Consider the following 19,729-nt stretch of genomic DNA (forward strand, 5'->3'; position numbering starts at 1 on the left):
GGTAGAGAAGGGTGTACGTACTTGCGTGTATCCGTTCGTCTGCGCCCTGTGCTAGTGCTGGAGCACAATGGCGGCGTGCCGGGGATCTGCTTCAAGATGGTTCTTCACCCGGGAACAAGTCGAAAACACGCCGTCTCGTGCTTGTGGTGTGGAGCCGGACAGGGAGCTCTCCTACCGACAGCAGGCCGCCAACCTTATTCAAGATATGGGCCAGCGACTCAACGTGTATCCTTAAACAAATCGAAACGAGACCACCAGACCCACCTGAGGAGAGAGCCATTGCACTGGGTTTGGGAAATGTGGCTCTTAGGCCTCTGATATCGTGGGTGGGGGCTGGGGCACGAGTTGGCCAGCAATGGCGAATAAACGGCAAAATTGTAAATAATTTAGTATTATGATGTATATACAAGTTAGCTTATACGTGTGTTTCTGGAATTGGCTGGTTAGCTCTAGCTAGTTGGCTATATGTCGCTAAACCATATTAAACCATGTAGTTTGGCTGCCGACGTGCTAGCTAAGTTAGCTAGCTCGATAGCTAGTCTACGAAGGCAGCACAATTTGGCCGGAATTGTGTGGGCTTTTGATTGTGTGCTTTCTGGCGAAAGCCCGAAAAATACTTTTACTAAAAAAATGAACGTGAAATGCTAAATTTGTGTTTCGTATAGATGGGGCCAGTAAGAATGTATGGTACCTTCCATAGCTAGATAGAATAGCTCGGAACAAAAGGGTAAACGGTTTGTAGCTAGCTAGCTATTGCCTGTTCTTAGGGTTAAATAGTATTAGTCTTAAAAAACCGCTTTCGTCTTGATGGTTTAATGCGTGGCTCGTTTTTATCCAGAAGTATTTCGATATAAACTGTAAGTGCGCAGTATACTGCGGCTTATTTGAACTATATTTAGTGTAAATTGTTACTGTGCTTGAAATAACCAAGATGATCGCATTCAGATCTTGTTGATGGCGTTGTATAGATTAGGTATCGTTAACCTTAGATGTAAGCATGAGGGGGGGGGGGGGGGGGGGGGGCTGGTCGATCATTTCAAATCGAATACCGCATGGCCAGAATAGATTTAGGCCTCTAAGAATGTGTTATGACGTTAGATAACTGGAAGATGGCTCGTGATGGTTCCAACAAGAAATTGAAACGAAGCCTCTTTCACGTTCCATGTGATAATTTCCTTAACCCATGGCTGCAGATCGCAATTAACAATAAACACTGCAATTGTTTACATGCACAGATTTTATATGTTCAATTCTTTCACAAGATTCCACAGAAACGTGAGTATTTCCCTCTTCATTATTTGAATGTATGCCTGTTCTTTGTGTAAAAGTATAAACTTGCATCGGTGTATGTTGTGTGTTTTCTGTATTTATATAACTATTTGTTGAATGCATACCCTCGTTTTCACTCACTAGGTTTAATTCGTTTATCTGAATCGTTCAAATTCCGAGAGTGTAGCGGTAGCGTTAAGATTCAAAAGCACGTGAGCACAATTTATATTCACAGAATTTTGTTTCACAAGTTTCTGTTAAGCTTACCTCTAATTCATCAGATGGCCCATACAGAGATGATGTGAAAACATGTTCCTTACAACAATGGTATAATATATTCTACAAAGCTTTTTTTTCACGCTTTCATCATTTTTGCTTCACAGATCATTTCTCCAACAACATTATTCTTGGCTGCAAAAGTTGAGGAGCAGCCACGGAAACTTGAACATGTCATTAAAGTTGCACATGCCTGTTTAAACCCACAAGAGGCTCCGCTGGACACAAAAAGTAATGTAAGTGTGGGGTATGCTGGGTAGTGTAGTTCCTCCCCCCCACCCTCTTCTTTACAGACTTATTCTGGGAGCTTTTGCAATGAGACATTTTCTCTGGGTCATGATCACTGAGTGCGCTGGGAGGTCCTCAGGTGTGAAACTGCAGTCCGGAGGGTTAATTCTGTTCAGGATAATACACATTTCCAGCAGCACTTTCAAAGCTGATTGTAGAGAATGCAGTTGAGGAGACATTCACAGCATGCCTCTGGGTAGGGGCAGTGATCTAGGATCTTTGTCCACATCTGACCTTTTTGATCCAAACTGATCCTAGCTCAGCACTCCTACTCTGAGATGCTTTCTGAATACGTGCCTGAGACTGTTGGCATGGTTACTATGACACAAAGGGGAAATCTTTGGACGTTTTAGTGTCGTTATTGTCCTGGACAAAATGTTCCGAGCTGCAGACCATAAACGCCATTCCGTTCGATTTACAAGGGATTACGTTTTGAATTGGATCTGATAGCTGTGCAGAAGACACATTACAGTCGTAATGTAATGATTGTCTATTGAACTTCAGGCATACCTCCAGCAAGCTCAAGAGCTGGTGCTACTTGAAACCATAGTGCTTCAGACTTTAGGTAAGTACAGGCCAAGCTCTGAGTCAAAATAGGTGTGCAAAAAGTGTTACTGCTCATTAATAGAGTAATGGAGCATTGCAGATGTTGTAAATGTATATTTTTAGTTGTCTCTGTTGCAATGTTTTCTCATGTCATGTTCCCAGTGCGGTCATAAGTTTTTGCGCCTTGCTTGAAGGAGGTTCTGCTGGCGGGGTTTCTTGCAAGAAAATGTCTTGTAACGCTCGGTGGCCTTACAGTAATGTTTATCTTCACGTTAACATGTCCTTCACATAAGTGTTATTGGTGCTTGCTAGAATATTTTATTATAGCTTGATATTTTTGGGAGTGTGCACACTCCAGTCTGTTCTGTGCAGCTGTCAGCTTGGCTCAAAGATCCATGTCCTCTTAAAAACACATTCTTACTGCACAGGGTGATTCTAATAAAATTCACCATTTTACAGATACAGGGAAATTCCATGTTCATCAATACATTGCACATAAGCATTTCAGTATTGTACAGCCGCCAGAAATATCCTATATGCATATACATTTTTTTTACGTTTATATATGCTAGTTTTTAGTTTGTCTTGCAGTGTTTGAATTGGCAAGTGGTCTTCAGTTCTGTCAGATTCGGATGGTGAATGTTTGTGACTAACATTTTTATGAACAGATTCGTCATTTTTGTTGCAGGGTTTGAGATAACGATTGAGCATCCTCACACTGATGTGGTGAAGTGCTCCCAGCTAGTGCGAGGTACAGTACAGCTTTCTTTGTTCTTTCTGTGACCCGTTTAAATTATCTGTTACATAATGTCAAGCCATTATAAGTGTACAGATTTAATTTTTAACTTCTGCTCTTCACTTGAGTGCTATTCTGAATGCACATACTTCAAGGGATATGCATGCTGATCTGTGCTCTCTGGAATTGGCTGCACAAATTGGAACACAGATGTACTTGTTAAAAACAAGGGGGGGGGGGGTGGGGGGAATGTTTGGGCATTGGGAGAACAGCAAAAAAAAACTGGGACATAGCTAATTGGTTAAAATGAAAACATTTGGAACTATCAATTTCTGTTCCACAATGAAACTTAAAAGACTCTGTGGGACAAACAAATGCACATTCACTTGCCTTTGTACACGGATAGCTTTCGCGAAAACATGGCTGACAACAGCAAAAATGGCAATAAGTCTGCTTCTTTGATAGGCCAATACGTAACCCTCCCTTTTTTTCTCTCTCGTTTTGCAGCCAGCAAGGATTTGGCACAGACTTCCTATTTCATGGCTACCAACAGGTTGTTATCCTGAACCTCTTTGTTGCACTGTGATAGCACACTATAGCTTCCTGTACTGCAGGGTTCCCCTTCCTGTGTCCAACGCTCTCCTTTGCGCCGGGTCTCCTGGGACACCCCCCTGGGGCTCCCTCCCCAGGGCGTGGCTGGCCCAAGCCGGCTGCATTGCGGTGTACTGAACGAGGGCCCATGTTGGCACAGGGGGGGTTGAATGCACAATGTGAAGTGTAGTGGTGCTGTTTGACCCCCCGCGCTCAGCTCGGTACAGAGTGCATATGTACAAAGACTCAAAGTGGTAGCCTGAATAGCAGCTAACGATTACAGACGTGTAAACTTAACCTAGAACTCATGCCGGTAAGTAAAAACATTTTCTGTTTCTTTATTTTTTGAAGTTTGTTTTTCTCAATATATTCTGCTTTGATAGAAAATCTATAATTGCGTAATAAATGTAAATATATTTTTTTTGTCAATGTTAAATGTCATATTCAATATTTTTTAAATGGCACATAATTTTCATAAAATATGAATACCATAGTAACATGAATTGGATCATTTTCTGATGTTAGTAACCCATTAAGGACCCCCTGTGTTATTTTACATTTGTTGATACTGCTTTTTATAAAACTTGCTACTGTGTTTTGGTTTAAAGATAAATTAATTTAAAGGAGTAACATGGTGATTGAATGTGACACTTGCCATTTGTTTTACGCAACAACAAAACAAATATGCATAATTCTTTTATTCAGCCATTTAAATGTATTTTAAAATGTATTTTTCTAAGCCTAAATTTAAATTATAAAAGTTCACCCGAACTGTCTGGGTTTGGTAATGAGAACTTTCATTTAGCTATTATTGACAGACTGTGCCCCCACTTTCCACACGTTATTTATTACCATATCTACCTCCATGATACGCACTTATCTTGGGAGACTGAATTTTCACAAGCTAGCTAACTTAGTATATCAACTATCAATAGCTAAGGTAAGGATGCTCACTCATCCAATGATAATTTTTGTGAGCTAGCTAGCCAAGTTAAGATATAAGCAAAACTATAACGTCCTTCTGAAGGCAAACTAGCTAGCTAACGTTATTGATAAGGTCACCTTATGGAAACTGAATAAATATATCCAGAAATAGTGAGATTCCTTATAAGGCTCTCTAATTTAAGTGGAGCTAACATCAGTCAAATATTTGCATTATCTTGCCTGGAGGCCAGCGGCGCAAACTTAGTTTCAAGGGAGGGATAAATGGAGTGGTTGTCCTCATGTGACATACTACGGGGAGAACATTCTCAACCAGTTGAAAATAGGATGATACATTTAATACGCTTACTTCTCAAAAACTTAAGAATGGACATATTTAATACTTTTATTGTGTTTCTTGAATGCCCTCTTGTGCAAATTAGAACCTTGAAAGCGTGACCAACCACCATGTTACTCCGTTAATATATTTTAGAGTAAAATTTGCCCTCATTACTGATACCTTCCTCCTGGCCCTATTAGATATTATGAAACTGGTGAATTCAGTTGAAGTTTAGAGCCATTTGGTACTGAGGATTGGTGTATGATTGCATGATTGGTATCGTGTTGATTACTGTAATGACACACAGTCCTTAAAGGGTTTTTAATGGGATATGGGGTGCAGTGTTTTTGTTATTATTATTGATGACTCATGGTGTGGGATGATTCCTCTGTGAGAATGTACAGTGTCTGGACGTTGCCCTAACGATACCTTAGTCATCACATGGAATTTTACCTCAGAAAGTATCAGACCAAAGAAGGGGATTTTCTGCAGGAACGTGCTTTGTGTGGACGTTTGAGTCACTGACTGATGAAAGGAGAGTTCTTCCGGTTCTGTCTGTCTCTCACAGTCTGAGTAAATGCCTTTTTTAACACAGATTTTCTGTTTAAGTGATTGTCGGTTTGAAAACTCAGATGTTCTTACAAGCCGAGCTTCTCTTTTTTAGGGGAAAATAAACTCATTAATTTGTCGTCCTCGTCTCCAATTAAGTCCTTATTGCGTCTAAGGGGACGCCGGCTAGTGTGCTAAGCAGGGAATACACAGAACCCGACTCGATTGACGACACTGTCGGCAGGGTGGTGTATGCCTGCTCTTGGCGGTGGTTGGCATTTGCCAATGGCTTCGGGACCCGATTCATTTCCGTTGGTCCGCCCTTCAAGCCAATCCGCGTGCGAGTTGGTAGAAGGGGCATGGTGTGAAACTGGAAGACTGGCTGGTATTTGCCTCATAAATTGGGCCGACACCAGTAGCCTGCAGTGAGAGTACTGGCGCTTATGTTTTGCCATTTCAAGTGCTGTTACCATTTTCAAAACTTGAATTGATTGCTGGTAGCCTACACTACCGTGTTTACGATGTGTGTGTCCAGGTGGGTAAATGAGTCAGGAGCATAGCTTTTATAGAGCAGAGCTTTTTTGTTGTGCTGCTGCATGGACCATGTCCACAACCCTCATACCGTACTTAAAAAATGTATGTTTTATTTCCAGAGAAGGTGCGACTCTGAACCCAATGCTATAGGCTAAATGAGGCCTTGCATTCACTGATGCAAAGAATGCAAATATGTACTCCTGACCTGTGCCCCTCTAGCCCCACCCCAGTTGTCGGGTGACTTGGGAGTTTTCCCTGCTTAACTGGGAAAACCGAGCACTGCACTGTAATTGTTTGAATGATTAAGTCTGGTCTCTCCGCTAGTGTAGTTTGTGATGGTTTAGATTTGTGTGCAGTTAAATGGTAAATGGTTGGCATTTATATAGCGCCTTTATCCAAAGCGCTGTACAATTGATGCTTCTCATTCACCCATTCATACACACACTCACACACCAACGGCGATTGGCTGCCATGCAAGGCGCCAACCAGCTCGTCAGCAGCATTTGGGGGTTAGGTGTCTTGCTCTGGGACGCTTCAACGCAGCCTGGGCGGGGGAATTGAACCGGGAACCCTCCGACTGCCAGACGACTGCTCTTACTGCCTGAGCCATGTCGCCCCACAGTTGCCAGACACAGGGGTCTGACGTGTTGGTTGAGGATAGGATCATCATGGTGTTTGGTTTAATCGGTGGCATACGGTGCAGGAGCCTACCTTGATGTTACCATAGCCTTAATACTGGTATTTTATTCAGAATTAACAGTATAAATATAAATGTGATCTTGCCAGTTCTCCTTAATTTGGCTTTTAAACTCTGAGAATATTCATGGCAATGCACAGATTTGGCATTGAAATTTATTTTTTAGTGTTGGTTTTGTTGGACAGCCTTTATTGCAAGTTGTTCTGAAGGCCAGCAGGATATATAACAGTGGTGTATATTTTTTCATCAGGTGTACTGATTGAACAGATTTTTGTTAATTGAATTTAATTGTCCTAACACGATGAGGGAAAAAGTTGTACATTTTCCTTGCAATGGATTATTCAGATCATTACCACAGTAGTTAATCAAGAAAAATAAATAACAGGTTGAAACCATTCTGTTAATGTAAGTTTGATATTGATACCAGTCTCAATGGTGTTTTAGAGTTAAGACCATTGTCAAAATGGTAACACTGCGACAAGCCTAGGTGAGGATATTTGTAGAATAAAAAATGCTCAGTTTTTGATTTCTGTTAAACCACAGACACTTTGTCTTGGGTCACTGTCCAGACATTGTACATTAATCTGGTGTTGCAGGCTTACCATCCATTTTTTGGTTGATAAATTGGGTTTAATGTGTTTATTAATAATGTTTGAATTCTTGTATCGACTGTGACAATGACAATATGCATGTATAACATTTCACTTCACCCCGAACAGGGATGTGTATTTGTGGTTCACACCCAGAAGTGTCCATAATGTATCAATGAATTGAATAACAAAACTTTTATTAAATTTGTTGCTGTCAGAATTGTGCATAATTCGGCGTTGTGAGATTTGTATTGGATGTACCGATTAAATAAAATTCATGAGCTGGGGAAACCTTTACCCCACTGTTTAACTCATGTATTATGTTATCCCTCTAATCTATTATGTTGTCCAAATGAAGCCCACATTCTTCACCTGTCAACCAACTGAACTTCTGCAGCTGTTTGAGCTGAAGTACATGGATGGTAGCCGCATACTGTGTATAAATGAGTATTGTTATACAGTTAACCATGATTGCCCAATAACCGTTTCCCTCCTTAGTATTGACAGCATTGAAGTGAAGTAAAGCAGTGTTTTGTATGTTTGAGAGAATAAGCACAGAGGCTGGTTTTAAACCTCACCTGCGTCAAATATGTAGTCAAATTTTATTCATACTTTTAAACAGTATTTTTGTATAAGACGTCTATTTCATTTTTTCTAAAATGTCAGTCAGAACCTTCCAATTCTCAGCTCAAGAAAGACTTCTCTACCCTTTACTGAGCTTTATTGGAATCTATGAAATACTCTCAAAAATGGCAAACCTCATCTTGTGGGCCTCTCTGTTGGCTCAGTTGCACCAGGCAAGACCAATCCAGCAGACCCATGAAAAGCCAATATTTGAATCCAATAACAATGCGACCCAGGTCTGTTTTAAACCGGACTCTGTGCAGATGTGGCACAGAGGAGCAGTTGTGCGTGTGTTCCCCACCCACCTCCCGCCACGTTCGCTAACAACGTCCCCCCCTCCCTCCCCCTCCTCTTCTTCCCTCTCTTCTCTTCCATGTCAACCACGCGCAGTCTGCACCTCACCACGTTCTGCCTTCAGCACAAGCCCACGGTCATAGCCTGCGTGTGTATTCACCTGGCGTGCAAGTGGTCCAACTGGGAAATCCCCGTCTCCACCGACGGGAAGCACTGGTGGGAGTATGTGGACCCGTCCGTCACACTGGAGCTGCTCGACGGTGAGGTTCCCTGCCGGTTTCTAGGTCCGGGTCTGATCCGTTATGGGTTTTTCTGCCAATCTTTTCAAAAGAATCTTCGGTTCCGGTGTAAACTGTTTCTTTGTAAAACTTTGCTGGTCAGATTCAGATTCAGCGGTGAACCAGCACTTCAGCATAGACCTGTTTTGGAAAATGTGGCCAATGGAACAGAAATAATTTGTTGGGCTGGAGTTGTGTGCACCTGATTTAAGCCTACCCCCTACTTTTTCATAATTTATCTAAGCATTTTCCTGTTTGAAATTAATTTCCGCTTCTTCTAAACCTGTGATTTTGTGTTTGAGACGCAGAGTAAACGCAGTGCATCAATCACCGGTTGAGGCTTAAAATTCTCATACTTTAAGGAACAAAGCTTTTATCGTCCAACTCGGTTTGTAGCGTTCGTTTCGTATTGCATGTTCTCATCAAAGCCACAAAAGTACATGGCACTCCTCCAGCCTCTAACATCACGGCTGCAGCGATGACTCAGCCATCCTGCCTCTTCGTCCCAGAGACGTGTGCGTGTGGAGAGCTAAGCTAGCGGCTGTGCTGTCGGGAAAGAGCGTGGCCACAGCCAGCTCAAAGCACAAAGATCATCTTGTTTTCTGCAGTGAAGGTCAGACAGGGCAAGCTCTCCTCTGGAGGAGAAGGCAGGGCATTGAAGCCTTCGTCGATAGTGGAGTACCACAGTAGCAATTTAAGGAATTGTAGTGCTTCAGGCAGAAGCTCATGCCCTCTAAATGTTCTCCTTTCACAGAGCTGACTCACGAGTTCCTGCAGATTCTGGAGAAGACCCCAAGCAGATTGAAACGGATCAGGAACTGGAGGGTACGGCTCCGTCCCCGCTTCTAAATAATGTTAATGCTGCGAGCTTGTTGCTAATGTAATCATTTGATACTGAAGTGTGTGTGTGTGTGTGTGTGTGTGTGTGTGTGTGTGTGTGTGTGTGTGTGTGTGTGTGTGTGTGGGTGGTCACACGGAGGCTATTTAAACGCAGAGGATAATTTAAAGGTTGTATTTTCAGTGCAGAATTTCACTCGCTTGACTTGAGCTTATTTGATGAATTTTGTCATCGCTGTATCCAGTATTGACAATGGGGAGGGCTAGATGTTGCATTTTGTTCAGTGGGGTTTATATGTTCGGTGGGGTTTATATGTTAATGTGGATGTCTCGTTTATTTTGTGACTATTTTGTGTTTTTCCCAAGGCCACACAAGCCGCCAAGAAGCCCAAGGGTGACGGCCAAGGCCTGGACACCTCGTACCCAGGTTCCTCCTTGCTCCAGGGCCCTTCCCTGGTCGACGGCATTCCCGGGGTCTCCGGAAGCGCCACATTCCCGAAGTCCTCGGCGTCCTTTCCCGTCATGCTCCCCTCCAGTGCCGCGGGCGCCCTTTCACTGGACAGCGTAGCCAGCATGCAGGGCGCCGCCTTCACCTTCACGGCCTCCGGCGACTGGCCCCAGGAGGCCTTCTCTCTGAAAGCAGACCCCCTGAGCATCCACCAGGGGGCGCTGCCCTCCAACGCCGGCGACTTCACCCCCGGCAAACACGAACACAAACCGGGCGGCGGGGCCAAGCACCAGCCGCCCCTGTACCCCTCTCCCGTCGCCCCCTCCCAGAAACTGTCCCTGGACAAGTACCGCGAAAAGCATGCCGCCGAACTGGCGGGCCAGAAGCGGCGGCAGGAGCAGAGCCAGGAGGCGGACGCCTACGCCCCCTCGGCCCTGCTGGAGCAGCCCTACCACAGGAAACACACGCAGCTGCAGGGCTCCGACAAACACCCCTCCGAGAAAAGGGAGAAGGGAGCCTCCTTAAAGCTCCGCCTCCCCGTCCCGCCCCCCGAGAAGGCGGCGGGCAGCAAGGAGGAGCTTAAGATGAAGATCAAGGTCTCCTCGGACGAGGGCGGGGCCAAGAGCCGCCACTCGGCCAGCCCGCTGGTGGGCAAGGAGAAGCACAGAGACCACTCCCACCGGCACCATAAGCACGCCCACGGCCACGCCCACCCCCAGAGCGGGAACGGGCAGGCGGCCGGGGGCGTGCCCTTCAGGGCTCCCGCGGCCGTCGCCGGGGGCGACGCGGCGGTCCCGGCTTCCGGTTCCTCGCGGAAGAGGGCGCACCCCGACGGCACTCACAACCACCACCACTCCAAATCGAGCAAAAGTGGGAAAAGCGCAGGTAGCTCCTCTCACCTTTCCTCTGTAAAGCAGTGTGTCTCCTCTCTCAGCTCTGATCTTAACACTCCCTTCCCCCCTCCCCCTGTCACACACCAGGTGGGCTACGAACATCTCAACACCCTAGTGAAACTGGACAGGAGGTCGAGGGACAGCCGCGGCCCAGGCGCTAACGCTAACGGCCAGCACACGGACTACAAAGACACATTCGACATGCTTGATTCGCTGTTAAGTGCCCAAGGAATGAACTCTTAAAAAAAGACAAGAAAAAAAAAAAAACTAGAGTGGAAGGAGGGAACACGGATGAAATCAGTGCGGATATTAAGCGGAAATGGAGAAAAAAAGATTGTCTTAGATTTTGATTTGCTGAAAAAACTGAAATCTTTTAAAATCGAGGGAGAATATGAATGCTTCCTGACCTTCTGATCTTAACGGCTTGGTCCCGCCTTGTTCACTGCACACCTGCTGCTTTACCCCCCTTATTCTTGGGGTGGGGGTGTCGGGGAGGGGGGAGGGGGTCATGTAAATGAATTCATCTCCATATGAAAATAGTATTATAAATACTGTAAAGGCATGAAAGGTGCAATTTCAATTTTCTTTTTTTTCCTTCTCTTTTAAAATGACTTGTACAGTATTTCCACAACTATGCTTCCTGCAAGACCTTATCCTCTTCCCACATGCCATGATGTCACTCAATCAAAGACACTGATCAGACAGTACTGAAGTAGGCTTTTAGTTACATTATTTGAATGAGTGTTTTTCTTTTTTTTTTATATCTTTATACGGTATGTATGATTTGCATGTTTCAATCACAAAGGGACAAAAGATGATACTGGGCTTATTTACAGTAAGTGGGGATAATGTGCATACATTTTTGTATGTTTAAAAAGCTATACCACAAATACTCAGGTTTGGAGCTGCTTGTATGTGTAACAGTATGTATGCGTGTGTGTGTATATACATGCATACATGCACAAAAACACAACGTCTGTGGTTATAATGGTGTAAGAGAGTCGTCGGTATCCAGACTACAGCATTCAGCGATGTGCTTTTGAGCCTGTAGTCTGCATGACTTCCAGGAGAGGGCGCATGACTTATTTATTGGGGCAATCCAGACCCGTTAGTCAGCCAACCACCTGGCATGTATTCAGAGGTCATGCAATTTTGCGTTTTCGACCTCGGACGTTTTTAGCTGGATGCCAAAGGCTGCGCCTTAGAATCAAAAAAAGGAAAAATTGAAGAATTAAGAAGTTTACATAATCTTTGCTGTGAAGTGCATTTAAATCTTTTTTGGCTTGATGCAGTAGCCTAGATTCAGAGCTGTTTATGGATAATGACAAACGTACTATTCATGTCTATAAAAATAAAAACAACACAAAAATTAAAAAGGAAAAAAAGATTGTCGTATTACTTTACAGGTCAGTTTCTTATGTAATGCATCCTTTTTAATTTCTGACACAAATTACTGTTTATATTATTGGTCTTTCTTTCTGTGCACTGAGTTTCAGAATGAAGCGAAGACTGTTCCCAGTACCGGTGTAGAGATTCTATTGTAGGGCTAGTGGTGTAAAATCCAAAAAGTGCAAATCTTGACATCCAGTTTTTCGTTTAATTTCTATAAATAAACCCCAAAGTCACCACCACCTTAAACCTGCTTCTGTCTCTGTCTTTGATACGTGATGCTGTTGTCATGTCCTGTTGAGTGAAAGTATGTGTGAGGCAAGAATGAACCAAAACATTTAAACATTTTAAACATTAATGGGGTGTTTTGTGAAAGGTGCAAATCAACCGTAGACAAACACAAATAGTGAAATATTGTGCACAAATTCACTGTACATATACATTTTTAAAAAGAGCACCCAAATGTTGAAACCAAGTTATTTATTAAATATATTACAGTACAAATAATTGTAGCAAATTGCATATGTACATTAAATACAGTTTGTATGTATTGGCACACTAAATCTAAATTATACATGATACATTTTAATTAGTCAACATTTAGTGCCACCCTTGTTTTTTTGGGAAATCCATGTTTAGGTTGTCTTGATTATAATTTAGCATGGTTGCTTGATTGAAATACTGGGGCGAAAAATGTTTTTCTGAAATTCCATGCATACACTTATTAGGTAGTGTGATTAAGGAGCTGATACTGCCACCTTTCTCTGGGTCATGAAACCGCCTAGTCTTTAAAACGCACACCACTCTGAAAGCTGTGCCAAACATCCGCTTCCTGACTTAGGTACCATTGACCAGGCTCATGAAAGAAGAAACTTGGGTGGCTATGAGCAGTTCCAATCTCTCAGGAGTTGGGGGACATTGAGGCATACACTATTGGTTCAATAGGCTGTTGGACATGAGAAGGACTCATGATAGGTTGTGAGGATTGTCAGTCCTGCAGAGGGCTCTCATGATAGGCTGTGAGGTGGGTCAGTCCTGCAGAGAGCTCATGATAGGCTGTGAGGAGTGTCAGTCCTGCAGAGGGCTCTCATAGGCTGTAAGGAGTGTGAGTCCTGCAGAGGGCTCATGATAGGCTGTGAGGAGTGTCAGTCCTGCAGAGGGCTCTCATAGGCTGTAAGGAGTGTGAGTCCTGCAGAGGGCTCATGATAGGCTGTGAGGTGGGTCAGTCCTGCAGAGAGCTCACGATAGGCTGTGAGGAGTGTCAGTCCTGCAGAGGGCTCTCATAGGCTGTAAGGAGTGTGAGTCCTGCAGAGGGCTCTCATAGGCTGTAAGGAGCGCGAGTCCTGCAGAGGACCCATCAGGCTGTGAGTAGTGTCAGTCTAGGTGGAGGAGGATGCTGTGGATTGTGGGGGGATGAAGGGGTACAACAGAAGTTCTTGAGCCGAAGGCCGATCCCTCTGGTCACTACAATGAGAAACGGGTTGCTATGATAGTCATTTTCAATGCTTAATTAAAATATATATATATTTTAACTACAAAAAAAACAATCACCATTTGCAACATTGCAGTAGATCCATATTATCTGTTTGACTGTAAAATGTCACCCAGTTGTTTGGCCTTTTTTCTCATTAATTTGTTTATACATAAGCTTTATAAATTATTTCTAAATTTCCCCAGAATATATTTTGGTATGAAAAAAAGCATAGAAAAGCGGCTTACCTTGTCAGACATGCTTGGACAAAATTCCTGGCATCCTCTGAGAACTCATCCGGTAGTGTGGGCATCAGACCCCTCCTGGCAGCAATATAGAAGAGGGCGGCCATCTTCTCCATGTGCGCTAGCGGCGGGCGTCCCGTGGCCATCTCGAACACCGTGCAGCCCACACTCCAAATGTCTGACTTCCTGCCATGGCCTGTCTCGTTGATCACTTCCGGGGCCATCCAGAAGGGGGTGCCGTGCACGGACCTGAGGAGCTCGCCATTGCTGCTGGAGTGCGACAGGCAGCTGAGTCGCCGGGCGCAGCCGAAGTCGATGAGCTTGACAATGCCAGTGGGCATGAGCATGACATTGTTGCCCTTCAGGTCCCTGTGGATGACCCTGTTCTTGTGCAGGTAGGCCACCCCCTCCAGGATCTGCCGGGTGTAGAGGGCCAGAACCCTCTCGGGCAGCGGGCCGAAGCGGTGGATGATGCTGGCGATGGATCCACCTGGGACATACTCCATGAAGATACTCACCACGTTGTCCTGGAGGGTCGTGCCCAGGAAGCCTACAATGTTCATGTGGCGCAGCGTCTTCAGCAGGTCCACCTCGTCCTGAAGGCGCTGGTACTCCCTGCCTGCCGTCTCAGGGTCTGAGTCATCCAGGGCCACCTGCTTGACAGCGATCAGCTGACCCTGGTCAGTCAGCCCGCAGTACACCTGAGCAGAGATTATTCAACGGTACCAAGGGTGAATGATTCTGGAGGGCACTGTTTGTGCTTGCATTTTCACACTTTAACCCTGGGAAACTGAATACACAGCGAGTGTAATAATTTACTCACTGTTCCATAGGCTCCTCTTCCCAGAATTTCTCCTTTCGTCCACCGGACTTCGCCCTCTGGAGACAATTCTGCAGCACTGCTCTCTCCAGATGACATAATTCCCTGTACAACAACCCAGCAGTTTAGCACCTGACACTGCTTAACAACCTTCAAAAAGATTTGGGTGTTAGCATGCTATCATTTATAAGCATGATATAAGCTAATAGTTTACTCTTTGTTCTTTGTACGCAATAAATCCATAAATAATCATAATAAACGCAGTACTGCTATGGCAAATTTATTTGAAATTTTAAGAGCATATATTTAAACGATAATTGTCAGTGAACCCAGAAAAATGTTTAAAGGCCCAGAAGAATACACATTTGTACAGACCCTGCTCTAAAAAAAAAGATTTTAATGAATGATTATGCTCTAGTCTCTTGGCTGAGGTTGCTATGGAAATATTTAATAACAGCAGCAACAGCTGCTCATGTAGGGGATATAAGAATTGACTCCACATGCAGTCACATGCATTTATTATTACCAGCTGAACATCTCAGATAATTCAATAATATAGGTTCATTGGAATGAACAGCAGAGGGCGATCAAACAACATGGATAGAATGCTAGCCGTGAGCCTGAACTGAGAGATATTTTACCATGGAAAGCAGTGCAAATTCATAAATCTTGTTCTATACCAATTTGTGAAATGGAAACCATTGGATACCATCTTACTTCAGGTAATGGATTTTCTTTTTCTGCCTGTGAAACTTCTTGTATTCCTTTCTCGCATGAGGCCCTGTTTTCAGGTTGGAGAGTCACCTCTCCCTCCTCCAGTGATATCAGCTCCTTGGCCAGGCATTGCAGAAGGTCATCCGTCAGAGGTCCCTCGCCAGCCACATCCAGGTACTTCTTAAACATGGGTGACATAGTCCTGTCCCTGCTGCCAGAGGTCCAAGTGTTCCGCTTTGGCTGTTTTGGGAAAGATGGTGAACATGACGATTCGGGTTTCTCACAGTAAAATTCATTTTGTGGGGAACTTAGTGGCCCCTCATCCTCTGCAGGTAGTTGGTCATTTAAGGTCTGTTGACAAGCTATTTGCTGTGGCTCAGGTGAAGTGGGAGGGTTTTCGTCTCCAGTCGCTGCACGTGTTTCTGACGGGTAATTGGAGAGGACCTCCTCAATCACAGACAGGTTCTGTTCTTCCTGCTGCTCTTCCACACAAGGCTCATTCTCTGCATCAGCCTCACCGAAGATCAGCTCACACTTGGTGGTCTTGATGTGCCAGTTAAGGCCGGATATGAAGACAACATCCTCCTCTTCATCTTCGCTAGCTAATGGTGTGCTAGACTTTCCTCTGGCTGTAACGTCACTCTTCCTTTTGGCCTTGCCTCTGGCGGGGCTGGACTTCTCCCTCTGCCCTTTTTTCTGCCGACTGTTCTCCAAAGGTTTGAGGTGGTTCAGATTTCTCCGCCCCTGGTTCTTCCTGGGAGGGGCAGACTGTACTTGCCTGGGACTGAATCTCACTCGTGAGGTGCACACGCGGAGGTTGTCATAGACGGGGGTGGCGAACATCTCGTAAATCGCCGGCCCATTGTCTCCTTGGTTGATCTCTTGGAACATGTCACTGTAGGTGATGAAATCCACGGCTGATTTGGCCCTCGGCATCACCTGTGATCCCACCTTCTTTGGCTGCCGGGTACACTTCAGGTCCCGCTGAAGGGATTGTTTTCGGGCCAGGACATCTAGTTTATTTGAGCTCCCTCTGTCAGTGCCAGGTCTTTTCATGATCGGCCGAAGTTGCTCTGCTGGCCTGTTTCGTGGAAGAAGACTTGTGGTTTTCTGGCTGGCCTTCTGGCTGCTTGTCCTTTGCGAACATGGTTTTGCAGTTGCCTCTGTGCTGACGGTCAGATCCGGAGGATTTCTAATGTTGCCTTTGAGATGTGCAGCTCTGAATGTGCTCCTCTGGTGGCTTTTGGACTTCCTGGTAAAGCGGCTGTGGTCTTTGTGAGCCAGGATGTTGAAGGACTCATTGGTCTGAAAGGAAATTCCATTTTCTTTTTCTTTGGTGTGATGGGCTTTGCTAGGATTGCTAGTTTCCTCTGCTAGTACATCAGATTCAGACACTGTGATGTGCACCACATGTAAACCGAGCTGATTAGTGACTGCAGTGCTTTGGGATCTGAGATCATAAACTCTGGTTGTTTCTGTGACATTGTCTGTGTTCTTCTCTGGAAACGGAGATCCTGTGCCCAATGATTGGGCTCTGAGCTCTGCCTCAGCGAGCTGTGGAGCAGCTTGACCCTTTCCAGTACCACTGACTGTTGTATCTTCAGTGTCATTAATGTCTGTGCCATTGCAAATCCTTTCTGGAAGCTTGCAGCCCAAACCATGTGCCAACTCTGACTGGGCAGCCCCAAACAGCACCTCACAGTCCACTGTCCTGTCAGAACGAGATATAATAGATCCCCTGTCCTCTATAAAGTCATCAATGGCCCCTTGTTTTCCTGATAAATCCGCAGCCTCATGCTTTGTTCTGATAAAAGGCTGTAGAGAAGGCAACAGGTCCAAGGCTGAACTTTCACAGAGTACAGTAGCAAGGGGCACCTCTTTGCTTTCTGCTGGCTCATTCCCCAAGCCCCCTGTGCCCTCACTGGTCTCCTCTTTCTCCTCTGCCTCCTCTACTTCTTCCTCCTCCAAGTCCAGAGAGCCCTGACTGCTCAGGCTGCTGGAGCTACTCCCCTCGCTCCCCCCACCCCGGGCCCTGTGAGGTCCATGGGTCGCCCTCCAGATCAGTCTCTCCCTCTTGGCCTTGGACACGGAGGTCAGGGGCAGCAAGCCGATGGGTTTAAGGGGCAGTGGGTGCTTGCAGCCCAGCCGCACGGCTTCCTCCCTCTGCCCACTGGCCAGGGGCTCCAGGAGTTTGGGAGTCCTTCCTCGTCTGGTAGGCAGAGCAGGTAGCAATTGCTGTGGCAGAGAGATGTGTTAATGATGAGATGCTAAGCAGCACTAACGCAACGGGTACAGAGAAAGAATATGAAGCATTTGCATTTGTTCATTTGTGCAGCGATATGCTTACCCTTGTTCTGTGGGTTTCTGTATCAGTCTCACTTCCCCCAAGTCCTACAGATGAAAACAAACTGAATGATCTTTCTCTTCTGCAGAAACCCTTTCATAATTAGTGTTATGAACTCATATCTAAGACAATTAATCAATGAATGATGAGTACAGGCACGAATAGTACTGGCACGATTAGTCATTTCTGTACTTACATTACATTACAAGGCATTTAGCAGACGCGCTTATCCAGAGCGACGTACAACGAAGTACAGATCCAACACAAGTATAAGTGCAAAGAGGACCTGAGAGGACAGTACAGTTCCGAGTCCTAGTGTAACCATACACAAACATGTCAGAATGGAACTGTTTGCTCACTTGTTTGGATGTGGGCTCGCACCCGGAGCAGGGATGCAGAGTCTAGCAGTGGTTCCCCCAGAAGAGGGGCAGACTGGCTCAGCTGGGCTGGGTGAGGTCCTGGTAGGCTGGTGGGCACAGGCTCCCCCTTTCCTGCAGCCCTGAGGGGTGTGGGCAAGCAGGTGCGTCCTTTTGTCATCAACAGGCCCTGTCCTGTGTCCAAAGGGCACAGCTTGCCTCGCCTGCCCCTTTCCCACAGGCTGGGTAGCGATGTGCCCTGTCTGTAGCACACAAAAGCAACATTTTGAGTGTACTTTAGCTTAGCATTCAGAATTGGACTGTTTCCCAAATCTGGCCATGACATTTGCCCCCATGTTCCTGTAAGCGTAAGCTGAAAACCCCACCCTTGGCTATGTATGTGAAACAGGCTGGTGATATTCAGGGGAAATGATTTGTGATTACTGAGGTAATTGTCCTGCTGTGTCCTCTCTCAATGGTTTTGAGTTCTCATTCATTACTGTTCTCTCACTGGACTCCTCATGTGTCCCTTTATCAGCTCCCTGGTCTGTGCCAGGCTGCTCGGTTTCAGCACAGAGCAGAGGGTTGTGAAATGAAAAGCCTGTCTGAGAGAGGGGTCAATCTCCCAGGTGCTGCGAGTACCTGCCGGGTGAGATTTGGGCTGAGAGGAAGCCCCTCCCCTTGTGAGCTGCTGACTGCTGCTGGCCTGCTTAGTGTAACCGGAGACTACTGCAATGTGTGTGAGTGTGTTTGTGTGACAGAGAAAGTATACTGTTCAGTAGAGAGTACATTTCTACTGAACTGTGTGTGTGCGCTCACCTGCTTCTCCCCTCAAGCTCCTGGTACTCTTGCCTCATTTTCCTCAGAGTCTCTGCAGCAGTGTGGAAGGACAGAGATATCCTCTGGTCTGCAGGAGAAGAAGGTAGTGGTCAGGGGGTTATATTCCTCACAAACACACACACACGCACACACACATACACTTGCAGATACACACACACCACAATCATTTCACAAATTACTAGATAAACAACTACAGTCACCAAAATACAGACACATTGGATCTTAATCTCATTTAAAACTGAATGCGTACAATGTTCCTTACAAAATTAATGAACTCATTATCAATTTAAATTATTGACACTGTGCCATGTAATTTCATACAGCACTTTCACCACCAATATTGCGCAACCATCAGCCCATTTTGTCCGTTTCAGCTTTGAGAAACTACTGTGCACATTGAACAAGCCTGCTTATCACAACACGTGAAAGTTGAAATTTAATTTCAAAACAGTGCATTTCCTGCATGGAGCTGACCTAATGAGAGCTCACCTACCTGCTTTAAAGCCAGTTAGTCAAATAAACCCCTGTCTCCTTAAGCGAGAAAAAGAGATTGAGAGACCACTTCTCAGCCAGTCTGTTTTATGAGTGTGACAGAAGTCAGGAAGGTCCCAGCTGAGACGGCTTTTGTCCCTTAGAGTGATTGTACACAGTAACCCTCCTCGGCCTGCTCCAATCAGACGAGCCACTGGCCCAACTGTCACACCCCTGCCATTGTCCTCGTCCCTGGTTGGGGAGGGGTTGGGGGCGGGTGGTCCTTGCTGACAGGACAGGGGGTGGGGGTAGTTTTAGGCTTGGAGGCATGTACGATCCAAACACAAGCAGCCACTGTTACTGAGGGA

General features: G+C 45.4%; 2 protein-coding genes across 3 annotated transcripts; one reads left to right on the forward strand and one right to left on the reverse strand.

The window, feature by feature from the left end:
- ccnt2a (cyclin T2a) lies at positions 1-12,349 on the forward strand. Of its 2 annotated transcripts, XM_061235108.1 has the most exons (10): positions 1-225; positions 1,194-1,275; positions 1,653-1,781; positions 2,338-2,398; positions 3,068-3,130; positions 3,623-3,668; positions 8,352-8,515; positions 9,288-9,358; positions 9,737-10,703; positions 10,799-12,349. In XM_061235108.1, exons 1-10 carry the CDS (start codon positions 68-70, stop codon positions 10,870-10,872), a joined length of 1,815 nt encoding a protein of 604 aa, XP_061091092.1. In that variant the 5' UTR covers positions 1-67; the 3' UTR covers positions 10,873-12,349. The 2 variants fall into 2 exon arrangements, with proteins under 2 accessions (XP_061091092.1, XP_061091091.1); XM_061235107.1 differs by having other exon boundaries at positions 9,737-12,349.
- A 285-nt stretch (positions 12,350-12,634) lies between these two features.
- Positions 12,635-18,922, reverse strand: map3k19 (mitogen-activated protein kinase kinase kinase 19). The gene is made up of 7 exons (XM_061236282.1): positions 18,870-18,922; positions 18,054-18,313; positions 17,698-17,741; positions 15,354-17,585; positions 14,640-14,741; positions 13,820-14,517; positions 12,635-13,564 (listed from the first exon to the last, which is right to left on the reverse strand). The coding sequence occupies exons 1-7, from the start codon at positions 18,905-18,907 to the stop codon at positions 13,480-13,482; spliced, it is 3,459 nt and encodes a 1,152-aa protein (XP_061092266.1). The 5' UTR covers positions 18,908-18,922; the 3' UTR covers positions 12,635-13,479.
- Positions 18,923-19,729: the final 807 nt, after the last annotated feature.

Source organism: Conger conger, chromosome 3 (genome assembly GCF_963514075.1).
Source record: "Conger conger chromosome 3, fConCon1.1, whole genome shotgun sequence".
Taxonomy (NCBI): domain Eukaryota; kingdom Metazoa; phylum Chordata; class Actinopteri; order Anguilliformes; family Congridae; genus Conger; species Conger conger.